Source organism: Podarcis melisellensis, assembly GCF_964234715.1.
Source record: "Podarcis melisellensis genome assembly, chromosome: 5".
NCBI classification, from domain to species: Eukaryota; Metazoa; Chordata; class Lepidosauria; order Squamata; family Lacertidae; genus Podarcis; species Podarcis melisellensis.
The window spans coordinates 22,785,437-22,804,019 of NC_138537.1; the positions used below are offsets into that span (position 1 = coordinate 22,785,437).

The 18,583-nt window shown below is 43.8% G+C and overlaps 1 protein-coding gene across 1 annotated transcript in view; it reads right to left on the minus strand.

Annotated features, from left to right (window-relative positions):
• ARHGEF26 (Rho guanine nucleotide exchange factor 26) overlaps nucleotides 1-18,583 on the minus strand; it is a 65,740-nt gene that overhangs the window by 46,719 nt on the left and 438 nt on the right. The window contains exons 2-4 of the mRNA XM_081910904.1: nucleotides 15,713-16,820; nucleotides 11,828-11,867; nucleotides 5,632-5,777 (exon numbers count right to left, since the gene is read on the minus strand). Coding sequence (XP_081767030.1) covers nucleotides 5,632-5,777; nucleotides 11,828-11,867; nucleotides 15,713-16,771 — 1,245 coding nt within the window. The 5' untranslated portion in view covers nucleotides 16,772-16,820. The remainder of the gene's footprint in view (nucleotides 1-5,631; nucleotides 5,778-11,827; nucleotides 11,868-15,712; nucleotides 16,821-18,583) is intronic.

Genomic DNA, 18,583 nt, shown 5'->3' on the forward strand with positions numbered 1-18,583 from the left:
AGCAGCAGCACCATTGCTGCCAGGAAGCTATTGCTGTTCCTCTGGCTCCACCAAGTGAGCCATTCCTAGCCTTGGGGGCCTCTTGGGCCAAAAGGCAGCATAGAAAGAAACTCTTTAACAGGACAGACGTGTATCCAATAAATATAAGTTTAAAAGCACCAGGTATTCAGCTAACGTCTACTCAGAGCCAACCTAATGGAATAAATGATCATGCCTAACTTAGGTACATTAATTTCAACAACTCTACAGGCAGGCCCCGCCCCACCCCATTGACATGCATTCAGTACATGTGTGACTGTGTATACGCACATCACGCCAAATCCAGAAGTGACCTGGAAATGTCAGAAGGATGTCACTGAAACATCACTAAAAGGGCGGAAGGGAGGTGGGGTGTTTGCCAGCTTTTTCAATGGGTTTCAATTACAGTGGTACCTCTGGATGCAAACGGGATCTGTTCTGGAGCCCCGTTCGCATCCTGAGCAGAACGCAACCCGTGTCTGCGCTGGTTGCGATTTGCAGCTTCTGTGCATGATGTCATTTTGAGCGTCTGCGCATGCGCGAGTGGCGAAACCCAGAAGTAACCCGTTCCGTTACTTCCGGGTCGCCGTGGAACACTACCTGAAAACATTCAACCTGAAGCACATTTGACCCGAGGTATGACTGTATACACAATTTCACCAACACACGCGGTGCCTTGGGACATAACCCATAGACTCTGAGTGTTAGCTGAATACAATCCACTGAAAAGGAGTGGGAGCTTACATAGTTATTTTTTTTCTTATGAAAAGAACTGAGTTTGCCAGTGTATTACAACACAAGTTTACTCAAAATAAAGTTCCACTGAGTCCACTGGTGCTCCTAGGAAATTCGGTATAGAATTGCAGTCCAATCACAGGAATGCAGTACACATTTTAGTTCTGTTTATAATCTAGCCCAGTGGGTTCCTTTCAACTTAATACTGTGGAGTATTTTCACTTCCACATTTCGAGTGTAAGTATCACACACAGTTCTCTCTAGCTCAACTGGTCACTCAACTGAAGCTATTAATGTTCAGAATCATTTAAAAACATTCTAATATAATTTCCCCTTCACTTCCCATATAGACTTACAGCTCATGTAATCTCTCATACACAAGTTATCCTCCATTTATTGCATACTGTGAATGGGGCATAGTAGCATTTATTAGTTCTCCGGTTATAGCCACAGAACTGTAAACAAAGAGGGCTTTAAAAAGTGGGGTGGGGAGAGAATGCTTTAACTGTATCATGTCTCAGAGGCCTCGGAATTGTTTTCAAAAGACTTTCTGTTCCCATCCAATGCTGCTTTTTCCATCAAGTCAATTAAGTAGAGAGAAGCAAACAGCTAGATTAAACATATTGCATGAAAACAGCAGCACAGTGGTAAAACATGTGAAGAGATTTGGGTTCAAGTGGTCAGCCTCCACCCATACAACCCTGTCCATAATTTGAGATTGGTTTTAATACTTTTGAGATCCTTATCTGAGATCAATTAAGATCGGAGAGCACAAGGGAAATGTCCTTTTCTGTAGTGGCATCACACCTCTAGAATGCTAGCCATGTGCAGTGTATTTACACAGGTTTTGATACTTTTATTGTTGTAGCTGTACTGCATTGTATTTTAACTTGGAACACACACGCACACCTCACTTAAAGGCAACACTAAAATATTTTTAATAATAATAATAATAATTTATTTGTACCCCGCCCATCTGGCTGGGTTTCCCCAGCCACTCTGGGCGGCTTCCAACAAAGATGAAAGATACACTAAAATGTCACATATTAAAAACTTCCCTGAACAGGGCTGCCTTCAGATGTCTTCTGAATGTCAGTGTGATGGGACGATGAGCTGCTTGTGCGTAAAATGCAAGTCCCTCAGAGTTTGATCAGGTTTTCAAACCTCTGCCTGTGACGGAGCCCCTCCAGCATGGCTGCGTCAATCACTAGTAGTATCCGAAAGTGGCTGCTTTCGGAAACGTTTCCAACATAAAAGCTCCTTAACGGAAACACGTCGTCTGGCCTCTCGGCGTGACAGTTTCCGTCGAGGTGTGGGTGTCCCTATAGGAGGTCCTGAGACCTCCCCACTGGTTTCGCTTGAAGCGTCTCTGAGCCATCCCTCCGACTCACTTTCCCTTGGAGTTCTTGCTCGCCCTCTACTGGTTCCCTCTTCCGCTGCTACTGCTCTCTCAACCTCAGGGAGCCTTTGCACCTGCGGCGCTTTAGATGTCAGTTCCCTGACAGTCAGGTAGATGTTTATCGCTTTGACATCTGATGGGAGGGCGTTCCACAGGGCGGGCCCCACTACCGAGAAGGCCCTCTGCCTGGTTCCCTGTAACTTGGCCTCTCGCAGTGAGGGAACCGTCAGAAGGCCCTCGGAGCTGGACCTCAGTGTCCGGGCAGAATAAAGACACTTCTGCTCATAACTAGGGTGAGGTCCTAATTTCAGTAGATTCCCCTCCTCCATGTGCAGGCCTCATGCCACACATCTTGTTCCTATTAAGCCCCTTGATGTTTTTTGGAGGAGGTGTGTTAATTATGCTACTGTAAAAGCCTCAGCGCCTAGGGCTTGCCGATCGAAAGGTCGGCGGTTCGAATCCCCGCGGCGGGGTGCGCTCCCGTTGCTCGGTCCCAGCGCCTGCCAACCTAGCAGTTCGAAAGCACCCCCGGGTGCAAGTAGATAAATAGGGACCGCTTACTAGCGGGAAGGTAAATGGCGTTTCCGTGTGCAGCTCTGGCTCGCCAGAGCAGCGATGTCACGCTGGCCACGTGACCCGGAAGTGTCTCCGGACAGCGCTGGCCCCTGGCCTCTTAAGTGAGATGGGCGCACAACCCCAGAGTCTGTCAAGACTGGCCCGTACGGGCAGGGGTACCTTTACCTTTACCTTTTTTAGTAGAGAACGGACTAGAAGGATCTGTTCCAGAAGCAGAAGCCCATTTGCAGTTCTTAGGATCCCAAAAAATATTTACATTTGCACACATGCACACAAATGATTTGCATATCATAAGTTGTTTTCCACTAACTTTTATTCAGAGTAGACCCACTGAAACGAATGGACCCAATGTTTTCATCGCAACATTTTCATAGAATTGTAGAATTTTGAATTGGAAGGGACATTAAGGGTCATCTAGTCCAAGCCCTTGCAATGCAGGAATCTCAACTAAAGCATCCATGACAGGTGACCATCCAAACTCTCCTTGAAACCCTCCAATGAAACAGAGTCTGCCACCTCCCAAGGGAGTCTGTTCCACTGTCAAACAGCTCTTACCGCCAAAAAGTTCTTGCTGATGTTGCTCCAGCTTCCATGTGACATCATGTGATATCATATCTCCTCTCCGTCTCCTCTTCTCCAGGCTAAACATATCAAACTCCCTCAACCATTCCTCATAAGGCTTGGTTTCCAGACCCCTGCTCATCTCAGTCGCCCTTCACATTCCAGCTTGTCAATATCCTTCTTATATTGTGGTGCCCAGAACTGGACACAATTCTCCAGGTGTGGTCTGACCAAGGCCAGATTTTATTATGAACAGATGAGTAACAATTTGCTTTCTCCATTCGTTCACAACATTAACATGTCATTTCACAAGAGAAGTTGCCCTAACCCATGGGGGTTTCCGCTCATCAGCTGATCACACAAAATCACACGCTTTGTATTAATTGTCAATGCACAGTGCAATGCAGAGTTGAGGCTTTCCTTTCCATCTCAGTAACATAGGAGCCTTATGATCTTGCTCCAAGCAATTACACCTATTGCAGAATTTATGATCCACCAAACCAAAATGCACCCTACCAGCTGTATATAGTGCCAAACTAAGATCTCAGCAAATCTTCTGGCTTTAGTCCTTGCCTTAAAACTGTAAGAATGACATGCAGAGGATGGGAGAGACTTCCAGGCACCTTTTAGTCCACAAAACATGACTTGTGGGCTGTCATGTGGCTTCTTCTATCATGCACTGTGTAGGTCTGACTGTGAAACATGATATAAAACAAACCCCCCCCAAGCGTCACTGAATGGGTTCCCAAGGATTCATGTAATTTATCCCCGTCTGTTTCCTTCCTTGAAATTCTACTATATCAAATAATTCAAATAAGACACACTAAATATAGCCATTTGCCACCATTAAAAAATCTGAGGACAATTCTTCACAGGGAGTGAAGTCATGAACCTGTTCTTTCCTTGCATTCACTTATTTTAATAATAAGAATAAATGGTTACTGCTAAAAGCTGTTTTAAAATCATATACAAGAAGCCAACCACAAACCTCTTGAGTGTTTAATTAAATTGCACTTGTAACCATAGCAGACTACAGTACACAAACAAAAAAGAGAACTTTGACCTCTTGCAGTTTTCTTCTGCTTAACTGTTTCCTTATCTGTGAAACTGCAGGGAAGCTAATATCTCTAGCCTATCATAGGTGCAATTCTAATGCCATTATCTCAACACTGGGTTCACACATGTGGCATCTGCACATGTGTCAACCGAGGTCTTCCTCCGCACCTGCAGGGTCCCCTCCACCCCTCTGAAATTAGGCTTGAAAGAAGCCTTAGACAGTGGAATAGATTGTGGTGTGTGCTTGGTTGGGATGGTGGGGGTAGAATGATGCCCACAACGTTTTCTCTAGCATGCAAATTTTCACTCAAAGAAAGTTGGCGACTTCTGCCTTAAGTGGCATGGCTGTTGCTTCAGCACGGTCAGTTCCCACGCTGCTCTAGTAATGTGGAGCCTGCCAATACCTCAGGTGATATAACATGGTTGCTTCCCATTACAGAATTCCAATCGCCATTGAATGGTCTGATGAGCAGCCATGTGAAATTACCAACCACAGTGCTAAAATATTGCTTGGTACTATGCCAACAAGCAGCCTTGGGCTCGAACACCCTCTTCTCTACTCCTCCTCCTCCAGCAGACATAGAAGATAAGAAAGTGACTCACCTGGTGGGGTGGAACTGCAGAAATATTCTCCTAGCAGCACTGCAGCTTACCAGAGGGGCAAGGTGGCAAAAAGGTCAAGGCCCATGTAGTCCCAACCACCCCATCCTTACCAGTGATGCTGCTGCTTTGAGGCTATTGCTATGGCTCCACTCTGGTACATACATGTATTACAAACTATGATTTGCAGAGAGCCAGTGTTTGTCTGTGCTGGCATGTTGTGAGACCTAAATTTCCCGCAGAAAGACATTAGAATAAACAAGCCTCTTTGCTTATCCTCTCCATTTTCAAGATACTTATTTTCATTAATTCTCTCCATATGGCTATTTTACTGAACATGCTCTAAGGGTTGCCCCCTTCCCTGCAATTTAAATTCCAAAGCAGAGGGATCCTGAAGTCCTAACACAGTTGGCGACTTGTGGTTTGCTTGCATAAAAAAGAAAAAAAACCCATAAGGCAAACGAAATTAGGAATGCAATTCTAGCAGCTGTACCTCTTAACCAATTACAACCATTGGGTATTAGCTGCATACCCATAAACACTTCACTTCAGGAAGTAGTTCTGAGGGCAAACGAAAAGCTATAAAATGTTGGGTTGAAAAGGACACTGGGAGATAAAAGAGACTCGCTTATAAGCACTGCTGCATTCCAGTTTGGCTTCGGGCTATTTAACATTATGACACTTACCGCAGACAACTGACTCCATGTTGATCTCAGAGGTTTGTACTGAATAACTATTTTTTCATCTGACTTCTGTTCTTTCAGTTCTACCTCTTCATCAGAATCTATATCCAGAGCCTTTTCTTTGTAGTTCTGATACAACACAGCATTTTCTACAATAGTACGAAAAAGAAATTGATTTAAGGAGAGGTTCTAAGTAACATTATTATCAATATGCCTCTCAAACTCTGCGGACAAAGATAGAGGCTTGTTCAGGACAATGGGAGAGCATAGCACATATTAAAGTAACAATAGATCACTGTACCACCAAAAAGATGCCTTCCACCCGAATTCAATAATAGCCTGTGTTCTTTGTTAAGGAAAAACCAGAAACACTTTTATTATTTGAGAGCTTGTGCTTAATAGAATACGAAATGTTAGGGTGAAAGACACCTGATTTAACTAGTTAATAAACTAGGCTCTGGGTGTTTCTAAGTAAGCACACGATTAAAAAGCAGAGATTTCGTTTTAAGTAAGGACTCTAGTCCTCAGGACAGTAAAGGTGGGCTTGAAACATGTGGATGCAAAGTGTGATAACATCTCAGGGAAATTCCCAGGAAAAAAACTTTGATGCCACACATTTATTCTCCCCCTGCCCCACGGATGATAGTGGAAACACACAGACACACCCCAAAAAATATGCATGATAAGCGACCTGGTGTGCATTTGCTTGAGCTGAATAATTTACACAGGTTATTAAATACAGCTTTCCTTGATTTTATTTTAAATGCAGATAATATAGTAGCCTAATAAAAAAAGTTAATGGTCCAATAATTTATTAATCTCATAGTAACTTGCTGCAAACCACTAGCTGCATAATCAAATGGAAAAGTGTTACCATAAATGAAAACTAGCAGTTTTAAGGCCTGAGCACCTAAAATTCTCTACCAGAAATACCAACTAATACTGAAGCTGCAAAACCTGAATTCTGGCACCAGTATATATTACAGTGGTACCTCGAGTTACAAACGCCTCAGGTTACAAACTGAAGAGTTACCTCGAGTTGAGAACCTTGCCCCAGGAAGAGAATGGAAATTGTGTGCCAGCGGTGCAGCGGCAGCAAGAGGCCCCATTAATGAAAGCACGCCTCTTGTTAAGAACAGTTTCAGGTTAAGAATGGACCTCTGGAACTAATTAAGTTCGTAACTAGAGGTGCCACTGTATTGAACATATTAACTTAATCTAGTTTCGTCTATTATTTCATTTATTTATTCTGACTGCAAGTTCAAAGCAGCTTTTGAGTTCTGTTTTCAAAGTATTTAAAACTTGTTCCGTTATTTTGTTAGGAGTCAAGGAGATAAGGTTGACATACAACTTATTTGGGAGGGGAGGTTGCAAGAGAACCGTGCCTGGAATCTATGCCGCCCTTCAGAAGGAAGGGCTGGATACAAATTCAATAAACAATAATAAAGAAGGCATTCCACTGCCCTTCATGCTGGAAGACCTCTCAGCCTTTTATCCAGCATCCCAAATGATTATGCAATAAATGTATAAGGAACCCCTTTCCCCAAAGAATTTCTCCACGCATTTCAACGGAGGGACAACTCTGTAAGCTGCAAAGGAAGCCTATACACATTATCAAGCCTCTTCCATTGAAGTGAAAGGGAAGTTTGAAAGCCACTAACCAGTTTCCCAATTTGAGCAGAACTGGTTAACTGAAATTTGCTGACTTGTATACCCACACACATGCATGAAGGGAGGAGAAAATAATAATAATAATAATAATAACAACAACAACAACAACAACAACAACATAACAACAACAACAACAACAACATATTTATACCCCAACCACAACAACAACAACATATTTATACAACAACAACAGCAACAGCAGCAACAACAACATATTTATACCCCGACCATGTGGCTGGGCTTCCCCAGCCACTCTGGGTGGCTTCCAATAAAATATTAAAATACAGTAATGCATCAAACATTAAAAGCTTCCCTAAACAGGGTTGCCTTCAGATGTCTTCTAAAAGTCTGGTAGTTATTGTTCTCTTTGACATCTGGTAGGAGGGCGTTCCACAGGGTGGGTGCCACTACAGAGAAGGCCCTCTGCCTGGTTCCCTGTAACTTGGCTTCTTGCAGTGAGGGAACCACCAGAAGGCCCTCTGCGCTGGACCTCAGTGTCCGGGTAGAACAATGAGTTGCTTGCAGGCAGCAGCGGAGGAAGCCTGTGCCTGGGGCGGCGCACCCAGGGGCGGAATTAGCCACCCATAGGGGTGGGGCAAACCACGGGGCCTCTGGAATGTGCCTGCCTCCTCCCACTCAGCTACCCTACAGCTGGAGGGGGAGAGGCAGCAGGCGGACTGTTTGGACAGCGCAGAGCCTGCGCGTGCCCAAGCCACCGCCTCTCCTAGGAGAGACACGTGGCTCAGGCGTATTGCAGGCCCCACGGTGAGTGTCGCCCGGCATTTTGTCACCCCCCAAGTGGTGATACCCGGAGTGGCCTGCACCCACCGCACCCCCCTTCCTCCGCCCCTGCTTACAGGTGCCTAAAATTCACACATATCTTAGTTTTCAAAGCTAAAATTTGGCAGTCCAAATGAGGCCATTACATCTAAAACACCTTAATCTGTCAATTACGATAGGACAATAACTAAAGGTACTTAATTCTATTTCTCAACTGCTTTTCCATAATACCACCAGCAAGGCAATTTACTTGCCATAAACAGTGAATAACGGCTATAGCTCAACGGTAGAGCATCTGCTCTGCATGTGGGTTCAATATCCCCACATCTCCAGGTAGCTCTGAAAAGAGGGCCCTTGCCTGAAACCCTGGAGAGCCACTGCCAGTTAGCGCAGCAAGGTAAACCAATTGTCTTGACTGAGCTTCCTAATCATAAATACTGATATCAAAAAGATGCAGTATCCAGTCAGAGGAAAGTTAAAATTTTCTGCACATGGAAACATTGAGAAAACAATTAATTTTTTACTCTCTGCCTATATTCAAGGAGATAATAACAAGTTCTTATATGGCAGAACTCAGCACTACTAGCAAGACATTGCTATTGTAAATGCCTCCTTGTGGTTTCAGACCCTTACCAGTAATGAACCATTCTGGTCACAGAAGCAAGGCCTCCACCCTATGCAACATAGAAGTTACTGCCATTGCTAACAAGAGTCAGAGGGCTTTAAACTACTGCCAATTCTCCTTTTAAATTAAGGAAAAAAATTCCTCTAAACCCATGGTTTGGTTCCAAACATCTGGTCTGCAAAAGGATTGAATTTAGCACTGGGTTTTCACACTTTCGCTGCTATCATATATTAAAGCAGAAGTGGGGAACCTCTGTCAGGCTTAGGGCCACAGTTCCTCATATGCAAGCTTCTGAGGGCTGCATGCCAGTGGTGAAAGCAGCCAAGTAGGTGGAGCAAGAGTTCAATTCTTACTTTTCCATAGTAGGCTACATGCCAACCACGCCAGAGGTTTCTACATTTACCTCCAGCCCCTTCTCTGCATCCAGGCAAACAGGAAGCATTACCCTAAATTCATTCCTGCTACTCAACAGTACTCAAGGAGAGCATGGAGCAGGACTGGTAAGAGGTGTAACCTAGGAAGTTGGAAAGGCCTGAGGAGAGTCGCAAGGCCCAAGAGCAAGGCTTGGAAACCCACATTCAGGCCCAAGGCCTGAGGTGCCCCTATATCAAGGCGACAAAACAGCTGAAGAATAAAATACAAGAGGGAATGCCTTCTGTTCTGAGGCATAGTACGGACCCACAATGGTGGGAACTTCAGAAGACGCCACATAAAACAGTTTTAAAGTTGGAAGACAAGACATGGCCAAAGAATGGAATGATACAGATTATAAAGAGAACCAAGTTCTTATTCTTGTTGCTGTTTTTAACTTTACAATGGATATCCTGAGTAAGAACAAATAAGTTTACATTAAGGCTGCAACTTAAATCCCTAAGCCACTCACTGCACTGGTCCCTCACCCCACAAACAAATCCACCAGCCCCCAAAACAGGGTGCTTCAGTGGCAGGGAAGCTCTGAGCTAGTTCAAGTGCCATCATTTGATGGCACTGTGACCTGATGCTACATCAGTTCCAGGCTGGCATAGTTGAAGTAGTGTTTTGCCTGCATCCCACCCTCCGCCTTGGCTGGAGTGATAGATGAGGCTGCAGGTGTGAAGGCAATCCTATGCACATTTACTTGGGAGTAAACCTCTGTGGACTCTGTAGGAGCTACCTCTGAGCATTTTTGCATAAGATGAGGATATGTGTGTTTTCATCCATCACTCCTCTCCCTTTATTTGTTTTCTTTGTTGGGTGGAGGCAGCAACTGAACTTGACCCTCTCAGTGGCCACAAACTCACTTCTTTCAGTTTCCTATGTCACGTTTCCAGCTGTTGTGCCCTTTACAGTTTAGCTTGAAAGCCACCCTAGAGATTATAAAGTGTGGGAAAATATGTATCATACATAAATATATAATGATGCAAACAGCAAATGGCTTAAAGCAGGCGTGTCCAAAGTCCATATTGGGGGCCTAATCCCGCCTGCCGTTGGGTTTAATCTGGCCCCTGTGGCAGTTTATTTTCTGGGGTAAAATCCTTAAAAAAAACACCACCTCAACAACATCAATCCTTAAAAAAACCCTCAACAACTCCAACCTTAAAAAAAACAATTTGGGGGTAAAATCTTAAAAAAAGGTCAACAACCCTTCACTTCATCAAATCTGGCCCTCTTTGAAAAAAGTTTGAACACCACTGGCTTAAAGGCTCTGCCAAACAACTGAATCATTGTCCAGTAGCCCAAAAGGCATTACCAGTTGATTAACATCATAGAATAGAACATGGTGTTGTTTCAAAAGTAATGAGAACTGAAGCACTGCAAGAAGGAACTAGATCAAAATTGATACTGAAAGTTGAATGAGGAAAAACAGGCTGGTTGACGTTGTGACAGAGCCAGAGTGAAATATAGCACAGGTAAAAGTTCTGAAAAGTAAACCATCATTGTGCCTGAAATTTTTGAATAGGTCCAGCCCACAAACAAAAGTAAAGGGTGGTATTCAACTAAGTTTTTCTTGGGGGGAAAAAAGTTAGGTCTAAGTTAGGTTCATTAATTTCCATGGGTCTGCTCTGAGCAAAACTTAGCTGAATACCACCTGAAATGACCAACGAAATGGTATTGCAAGAGGCAATGGTGATGGCAAACAGATCTTCATGATAGACTTTAGGGCAAATGCATTAAGGGGAGGAGTTAATGCAGAGCTATTTTACTATAGCTAAGACTGATGGCTTGCAGTATTTATAAAGAAGCAACTGTGATATTTATTTGTTCAGCTATGAGTCACCTGCATCCAGGGTTCAAAATTAGCAGGGCACCAGGCGCATTTAGCACCTAAAGATTCACCTCTAAAAGTCTGGGCACCATTTTTTTGTGCCTGGCTGACACTCAAGGATTACTGAAATGTATGTGCTTTGAAGCCTCAAAGTATAGGTTAAGGATAGACAATATGTTAAGGAGTTTAACAATAAAGAGTAGAGTGCCAATATTTTTATTGTAAACAGCAAATTAAACATGTATTAACAATTTCTGTTACAAATGTGAAATTAACAATTTGCCACTTATGTGAATTGCATATTAGTTCACTCTTATCAAAATAATAAAAAGTGTTCCCAATGGCGACTAGACATTCTGTTTCGGCACCCACAACCCAGGTCCCAAGAGCCATTTAGCTCCTAGCTTTTCTATCCAGGTTTCTAAGACTGCCTGCATATTATCTAAGCCAATTTACAACAAAAACATTGAACGACAACATTCACAAAGCAGGAACTATCAACAATAAACTGCAACATTTGACAAGAGAGATAGCTAAATCCAAGAGGCAAAGAAACACAAATTTGGGCACTTCTGAAATTGCCTATTTTGCAAAAGTTGATTTCACAATCACAACCTTCCGAAACATCAATACAATGTTGGAAAACTCTGCAGGTGCATGCAATCCCATTTACTTTTAGGCCTACCTCAACAAGCTGAATTCACTGGAGGTCTTTTTAAAATAAATAAATAAATAAATACTTAAAAAACAACAACCCCATATTAAAGACAATTTAGTTGTACATGATTTTGCTTAAAACACACAACTCATTTGGCTCAGTTTCCTCATACATGCTTTTTTGAGGTTTCACACGAAATTGTCCAAAAAAGTGTTCTTACCGTCTCCATCAAAGGTCCCTTGTCCTTTTGGCATTTTCTTCTAAGATTATTTTAAAAGAGGGGAGAGAAAGGAAAAAGCAAACCAGTGAAATCAAGAAGGTTCAGCAAGTAGCAAACCCCCTCCCCTAAAACGCCTTGCATAAAACTAAGTTCAAATAAGATACATCAAATTGTTTACTTTAAGAAATGCCACTTCCCTTCCTGTTACAGGATGGATCATCAAGTCATGTCAGGTCAGCCATCTCAACAGGTCTATAATGTTTGGGAAGTTGTGGCCCTCAATTAGACCCTTTCAGGGGGAAATGTGGACATGCTCTTGCTACGTTCACTAAAATTAATAGAAATCTGAAAATGGAGGAGGTTCGCGTGTATACCAGATTCCATCACATGATACATTTTAATAATGAATTTTCTCTCTCTAAATGGAATAAACTCTTCAGATTTTAAAAACCCCACATAGAAATATTTCCATTTAGTAAACATGCAAGTGACTTCATTTGTTTGGAACAGTCTTTAAAGTCGATGGCATTTGTCTAAGGCAGGCAAGGTTGTCTCCCATTTGCTGTAGAACAGTTTCCTCTAGTGTAGCCTTTGCATCAATCTGCTGCCCTGCATATGCCACTGGACTGCAGTTCCCATCAACCCCAGCCAGAATGGTCAAGGATGATGGGAGCTGCGTTCCAAAGTGTTTGAGGACATCAGGCTAAGAAAGGCTACTGCTGAGCAATTGTTTATAGATGTTTTGCTGATGGCCACTTCACAAGATAGTCCACTTAAATAGGTGTAAAAGGTAAAGGTAAAGGTACCCCTGCCCATACAGGCCAGTCTTGACAGACTCTAGGGTTGTGCGCTCATCTCACTCTAGAGGCTGGGAGCCAGCGCTGTCCGGAGACACTTCCGGGTCATGTGGCCAGCGTGACAAGCTGCATCTGGCGAGCCAGCGCAGCACACAGAAACAGTGGCGTAGCGTGGGTTGTCAGCACCTGGGGCAAGGCAAGTAATTTGCGCCCCCTAACCCGTGGATTTGCGCCCCCTAACCCGTGGATTTGTGCCCCCTAACCCTAACCCCCAGATGTTGCGCCCAGTGCGGCCGCCCCCCCTGCACCCCCCACGCTACGCCACTGCACAGAAACGCTGTTTACCTTCCCGCTGGTAAGCGGTCCCTATTTATCTACTTGCACCCGGGGGTGCTTTCAAACTGCTAGGTTGGCAGGCGCTGGGACCGAATGACGGGAGCTCACCCCGCCGCGGGGATTCGAACCGCCGACCATGCGATCGGCAAGTCCTAGGCGGTGAGGTTTTACCCACAGCGCCACCCGCGTCCCTAAATAGGTGTACACTAGTGTAAAAACAACCATGTATATCACCATGAATGCAAAATAATTAAGTGTCCACTCTGCTACACGGGTGTGTGTTTAGATGCAGGACCCCTAATTATGGTTAGCCCTTGAGTGCTTCACTATGCAATTTTAAGGCATCCTGCAGAAATTTTAATCAAATGTTTGTTATTAAAGGAATCCAGGACCCATAAGGTAGGTTGCAAATTAAAAACATCAAAATTATGACACGTTAGGCAATCAAAGTTTTCCGCATCATCTTAAACATTCCTTTAGCAGCATCTTAATGCATCATTATCTAGACACAATATAATTAAGCCTGAAATCTTATGACATTTACCTGGGACATAAATCCACTGTGTGATCAGGCTGCAAGGCTATTACTCAAACATATTTAAAATGGGGATTAAATTAAGCATTCTACTTCAGCAAAGACATTAGAGTAAAATGACTACTATAAATGCTGCTTATACATAACTGCTGTTTACATATGTTTAACCTAACTTTCCTCATTAGACTTCTCAATGGTTTAGCTTAGGTGCAAAAGCAGTGTTATGCAAATGCTGCCTGCATATAGAATTATTTCCTTTGTTCACATACAAAGGGATGTGGTAAGTGGGGTACAGGTGACAAACCTGTATTCAGAGGTAAGTAATGGATGAGAAGCAGCTATTGGTTCCTGTTTCTGTATTCTTGTCTACAGGATGGACAATAGTAAGATCCATCCATGCCCTACAATGTCCCCAATCAACAATTCCAAGTAGTCCTTGCCAATGAGATCAGTGTTGCCTCTTCAATCTGCACAGGCTAATGAACTGGAGAAAGAAGAGTACCTCCACCTTTCTTTTTTTTTTTTGCCAGCTTCTCTTTCCCCTGAAAGCAGCTTTTGGGTATGTCATTGTACCTGACCCATCTGATTCACATAGAAGTGTGACTGAAGTGCAGTTACATAGATCATACTTCCATACTTCCAAGCAAGACCCAGTGCAGTACAATAGCCAGAGCGACAGAAAGCCTCTACCCACCCACCTTGCTTCAGCACTGAGCAAAAATGCCCCCCTCTCTCCCTAGCTCCAATGCCAACTGCATTTCAGACACACCGCACAAGGCCAGGAGCAGAAGGGATTCCGGGTGACAACTAGTTTTCAGTTGAATAACTAAAGCCAGCCAAGATTAGTCAACCCCTGTGTATGAAAAATAATTCACAATGCGTTTCTTAACCAGGGGCTTCCAACCAACTTCACAAATGAAGCAGCACATCTTAATGTCCCCCTTTAAGAAATAATTTCAAAGGGTCATATTACAGCCTTGGCCCTCCTGATGTTTTGAGACTACAATTCCCATCATCCCTGACCACTGGTCCTGCTAGCTAGGGATCATGGGAGTTGTAGGCCAAAAACATCTGGAGGACCGAGGTTGAGGAAGCCTGATTACGTCAAAGAACTTCCTTGGCTTGACAGAATAGGTACTGATGCTGCAATTACACTACAGCTCAAAAGAGGATAAAAATGTTACAAAAAATCTCCCGCACTCTAAGAAGATGGCATTCATGTTTAAGTTCTGTTTGCTTTCTGTTCCTATCATTGCTGCAAAGTTGAGAACCACAGCATTCAAGTGCTGAATGGAGAAGACTATGCAGGAAGAAAAGGAAGTGCCCATTTGTTTCCCAGCTGGTGCTGATAAACTGAAGGCAGCTGGACACACGCAGCAGCAGCAAAACACACGAGTCACAATACAGAGCTGACCCTGGAGAACGCACCACCCCTCCTTGCCACAAAGCCTCCAACTTTCCTTTAGAATTCAACAAACCCTTCTATGGAGTGGTTTAATCTCCCATTCTGCTTCCAGCATGGATCAGAGTCATTCGTTCATGTGTGGGAATGAGGGGGCACTTATTCTGTCCAGAGAGAGTTGCACCTGCCAATATTCTCCACCATACCAATGAGCCAATATAGCTCACAGAGGGATACAAACTTGACAACCTGCTCCAGCTTAACACTAAGCTGTCTTATACAGTGAGATCACTGGGCCACTTTGCTTAGTATTTTTCAGACAAGCAGGAGTTTTCCCCAGCCCTACCTAGAAATACCATTGACAGAACACAGGACCTTCACATATGCTCTACACCTGACGTATGTCCGTTTCCTGTGGAAACGTCAGATTGCATCCAATATTACTTTTATTCAGAGTAGACGCATTGAAATCAATGACCAACCTAGGTCCATTGATTTCCAAACAGAACTTAGTTGGATACAACCCATAATTGCTGTCTGCAGACTTGCATCTTCCCTTCATGTTTGATGGTGTGTTCAACAAACTAAACATAAATGCAGACTGTAGGATGGATTGCCACCGAATTTACTATGAGCAAATCGCTATCTCTCACCTATATCACAGGGTTGGTATGAAGTTAACATACTACTTTAAACTGCTTGAAGGGTAGCAGGGATGCAAATTTTGCATACAAATAAAACACATTTTTCCCCATTTTTAAAACCTACATATCACTGCAACTCATTAACAAAGCAAGTTTCATCCATTTCCTTACCTTTATTCTTCCTAAGCTAGAGAATTTCTCCTTATCTTCCACAACCGCCTTCAGAACTGGCTGGGACATTCTGTTTTTTGTCTTAAAACTGGCACTGCTGTCAAAGTCAATGCCACTCACAACGGCCCGCCGATAGGAAGTAGACCTCAAACTACGTTTCAGCATCCCTGGGCTGTCCACATCTGCTTCTGCTTCTTCGCCTCCACCAGCTACCAAAGGCAACCCAAGGGTCTCCACCATGCTACGGACCTTGAGAGCCCTCCTGCTTGGCTCCACATTCTGGCTATTAGCTTTGTTGGTTACTTTTATTTCAGTAGCCAAACTCTTAGGGATGATCTGCTGCTTCCCCACTTTCAACGCAGCAGGACTGTGCGTACTCAGAACCACGGGCGGCGTTTCTGCAAGCTCATTCTGATTTGACGGCAGTCTTTGGAGAGGCAGATGCTGCTGTTCCAAGGGAGCAGACAGGCAAACAGATGCCTTCTCTGAGCTTTTAGGAAGCTGGCTGGGTTGCAATGCTGAGGATGTGTTGTTATTTGGCGAATGCACGATTTCCGTAGGCGACAATCCAAGGCTTGATGAGAAAACAATTTGTTCCTTCTCTGGACAAAGTGCTGCTCGATTGGAAATCCTCCCTGGGTGAGCTAGCTTGCTGCTTGCTGAATTTATAGGACCACTGGCTGTAAAATGTATAGAATTATTTGAAACCATTTTCAGGACTTGGGGTGACTGGTCAGAAAGCCTAGGGGAGAGAGCCTTATGCTCCGGAAACTGAACCTTTCCATTTGGCACAGAACCAAGGCCGCAGCTGAAAAGCAAAGGGCTCCTCTGAATGGATCTGCTGTCCAGAGAAGTAATTATAGTTTCATCAGGCTGAGTTAAAGTAAACGTATCCTTGTCTTCCACGGGGAAATCTGTGAAGAGAACCCCAGTGGAGCTCTGGTAAGACTGAGGCCTGAGTTTGTTCCTTGTGTGCAAATGGGTCTGGTGGGCTGACCTCCTCCTCCACAATGGTGCAATGTTGTTGTTGGAAAAGTCCACTTCATTTGGGCCGTCCATAACCAAGGGCAACGGTCAACCCAACATTGGGAGAGGAATGCAGACAGCCCTTTTTAACAAGAAAACAGAAGCAATTAAAACTTCAATCATTCAGTAGCCTGATACGCACATAACACAAAACTATTACAATTAGGTATGAACCCTACCTAGCATCTTATACGTGATTTGTTTACTACCAACAAACCACGATCGGAAGCAATGGTTTGCTGTTGGCTTAGAAATATTGGTTTGTTTTAACTACAGCATGGCATTATGTCTGAACCCAGCACCATTCCTTAACCATGGTTTGTTTGAGCAACCCAGGCACCATTTGGCTGGCAATGTGGTGAAAGTTAAAGAGCTGGAAGCATTTAAAGCAAGGGCAAGGTCCAGCTTAATTTTAAAAACCTGCAGAGTAGGGAGTTTCTTATCCTACATGTACACTAGCTGTTAAACAACAAAGCAGAGGAACTATTCAATTACAGAACTACAACGCTTGCCAAGAATCATTTAGTATAGGTGGTTGCTGCCATGGTGGTTCTAGAAAGAGAAATAAAACATGTAAAGTTATTGTTTTTGTTGGACCAACTTCTGTTGATGTGCCATGTCACACACAAGTTTTCATCAATCATACAGATAAGGATTTCTCCATCTTTCCTACAAGCAAAGCCCTCCAAAGAATATTTCCTGCAATTAAAGCACTCTGAATGGTATTTCATGAGGTTCTGAAGGCAGAGTGAGATTACAGCAGGCATGCAATCCGTTTTTTCAACATTCACCCATGGCGCGTAGGTGCATCTTGGGGTAAGGTGCAAGGAGGGAATCTGCACAAGGAAAAAACAAACCAGGGCTTGGGCACATGGTGAAACAAGCAAAACTATTCCATCACTCATCATTCTTAACCATCAACCCATTTAACACATGTGAAAATAGCCCAGCAGCTGGAGGCAAACCCAGGTCATGAATTGATGACTGGGGGAAAAGGGAGGGTGGAGCTACTTAAAAACTAGGGCTGGGGTCCAAAGACACACTTAAAATGCTTTTAAAAAATAAAAATAAAAGATCAGTAGACCACCATGAACATCAGAAACTACCTCCAAAACTCCTCCGGGTCTTTAAAAGGCTTTCCAGACACTGTAAATGAGGCTCCTATAGCCAAGCAGCAGAAGTTAAAATGAGAACTGAGTGGCACAGTTCCTTAGCTCCTGCTCAAGTTCAGGTCAAAAGCCTGATCTCCAACCTGATAAGAAAACAAGGAAGCGCAGTGACACTTATAACACAGGAGGAACTTCGGCAAGCCAACTCCTACTGATGCATTTGACGAAGCAAGTGTTCACCTTTGAAAACTCACACCAAAACTAATGTGCTGGGTATTCTTTTTTAAGGATGCAGCATCTAAGAAGCACAGTCCCCATGCAGACCGTTTACTAAGAAGCAAGTCCCCACACTGAGCCCCGGGCAGAAATCCTGAGTGCCTGTTTGCTTGGAAATTAGCCTCACAGCATGTAATGGGCTTTCTTTCCTCCGAGTGCATATATGGAAGAGGAAAGAAAGCCCATTAAATGCCGCGAGGCTTATTTCCATGCACGGAGTTGTCCTCCTCAAAAGTGAACCCTTAACAAACTACCCGCCACCGGAGGCAGGGAGGAGGGAGTTATGAGCCACTTAAGTCCCCTCAAGTGGATTGTCAGGGGCTATTGGCATGCGGGCTTCCTCGCGCGCTGCGATCTTTTTGAAGACTTCCGAGATGAAAGAGATCACACCTTTGTCTATAAAAGTAAAGAAAGGCCGCCGCGCTCTTTCACCTCCCGGGCTCTGCTGGAATTCCCACGC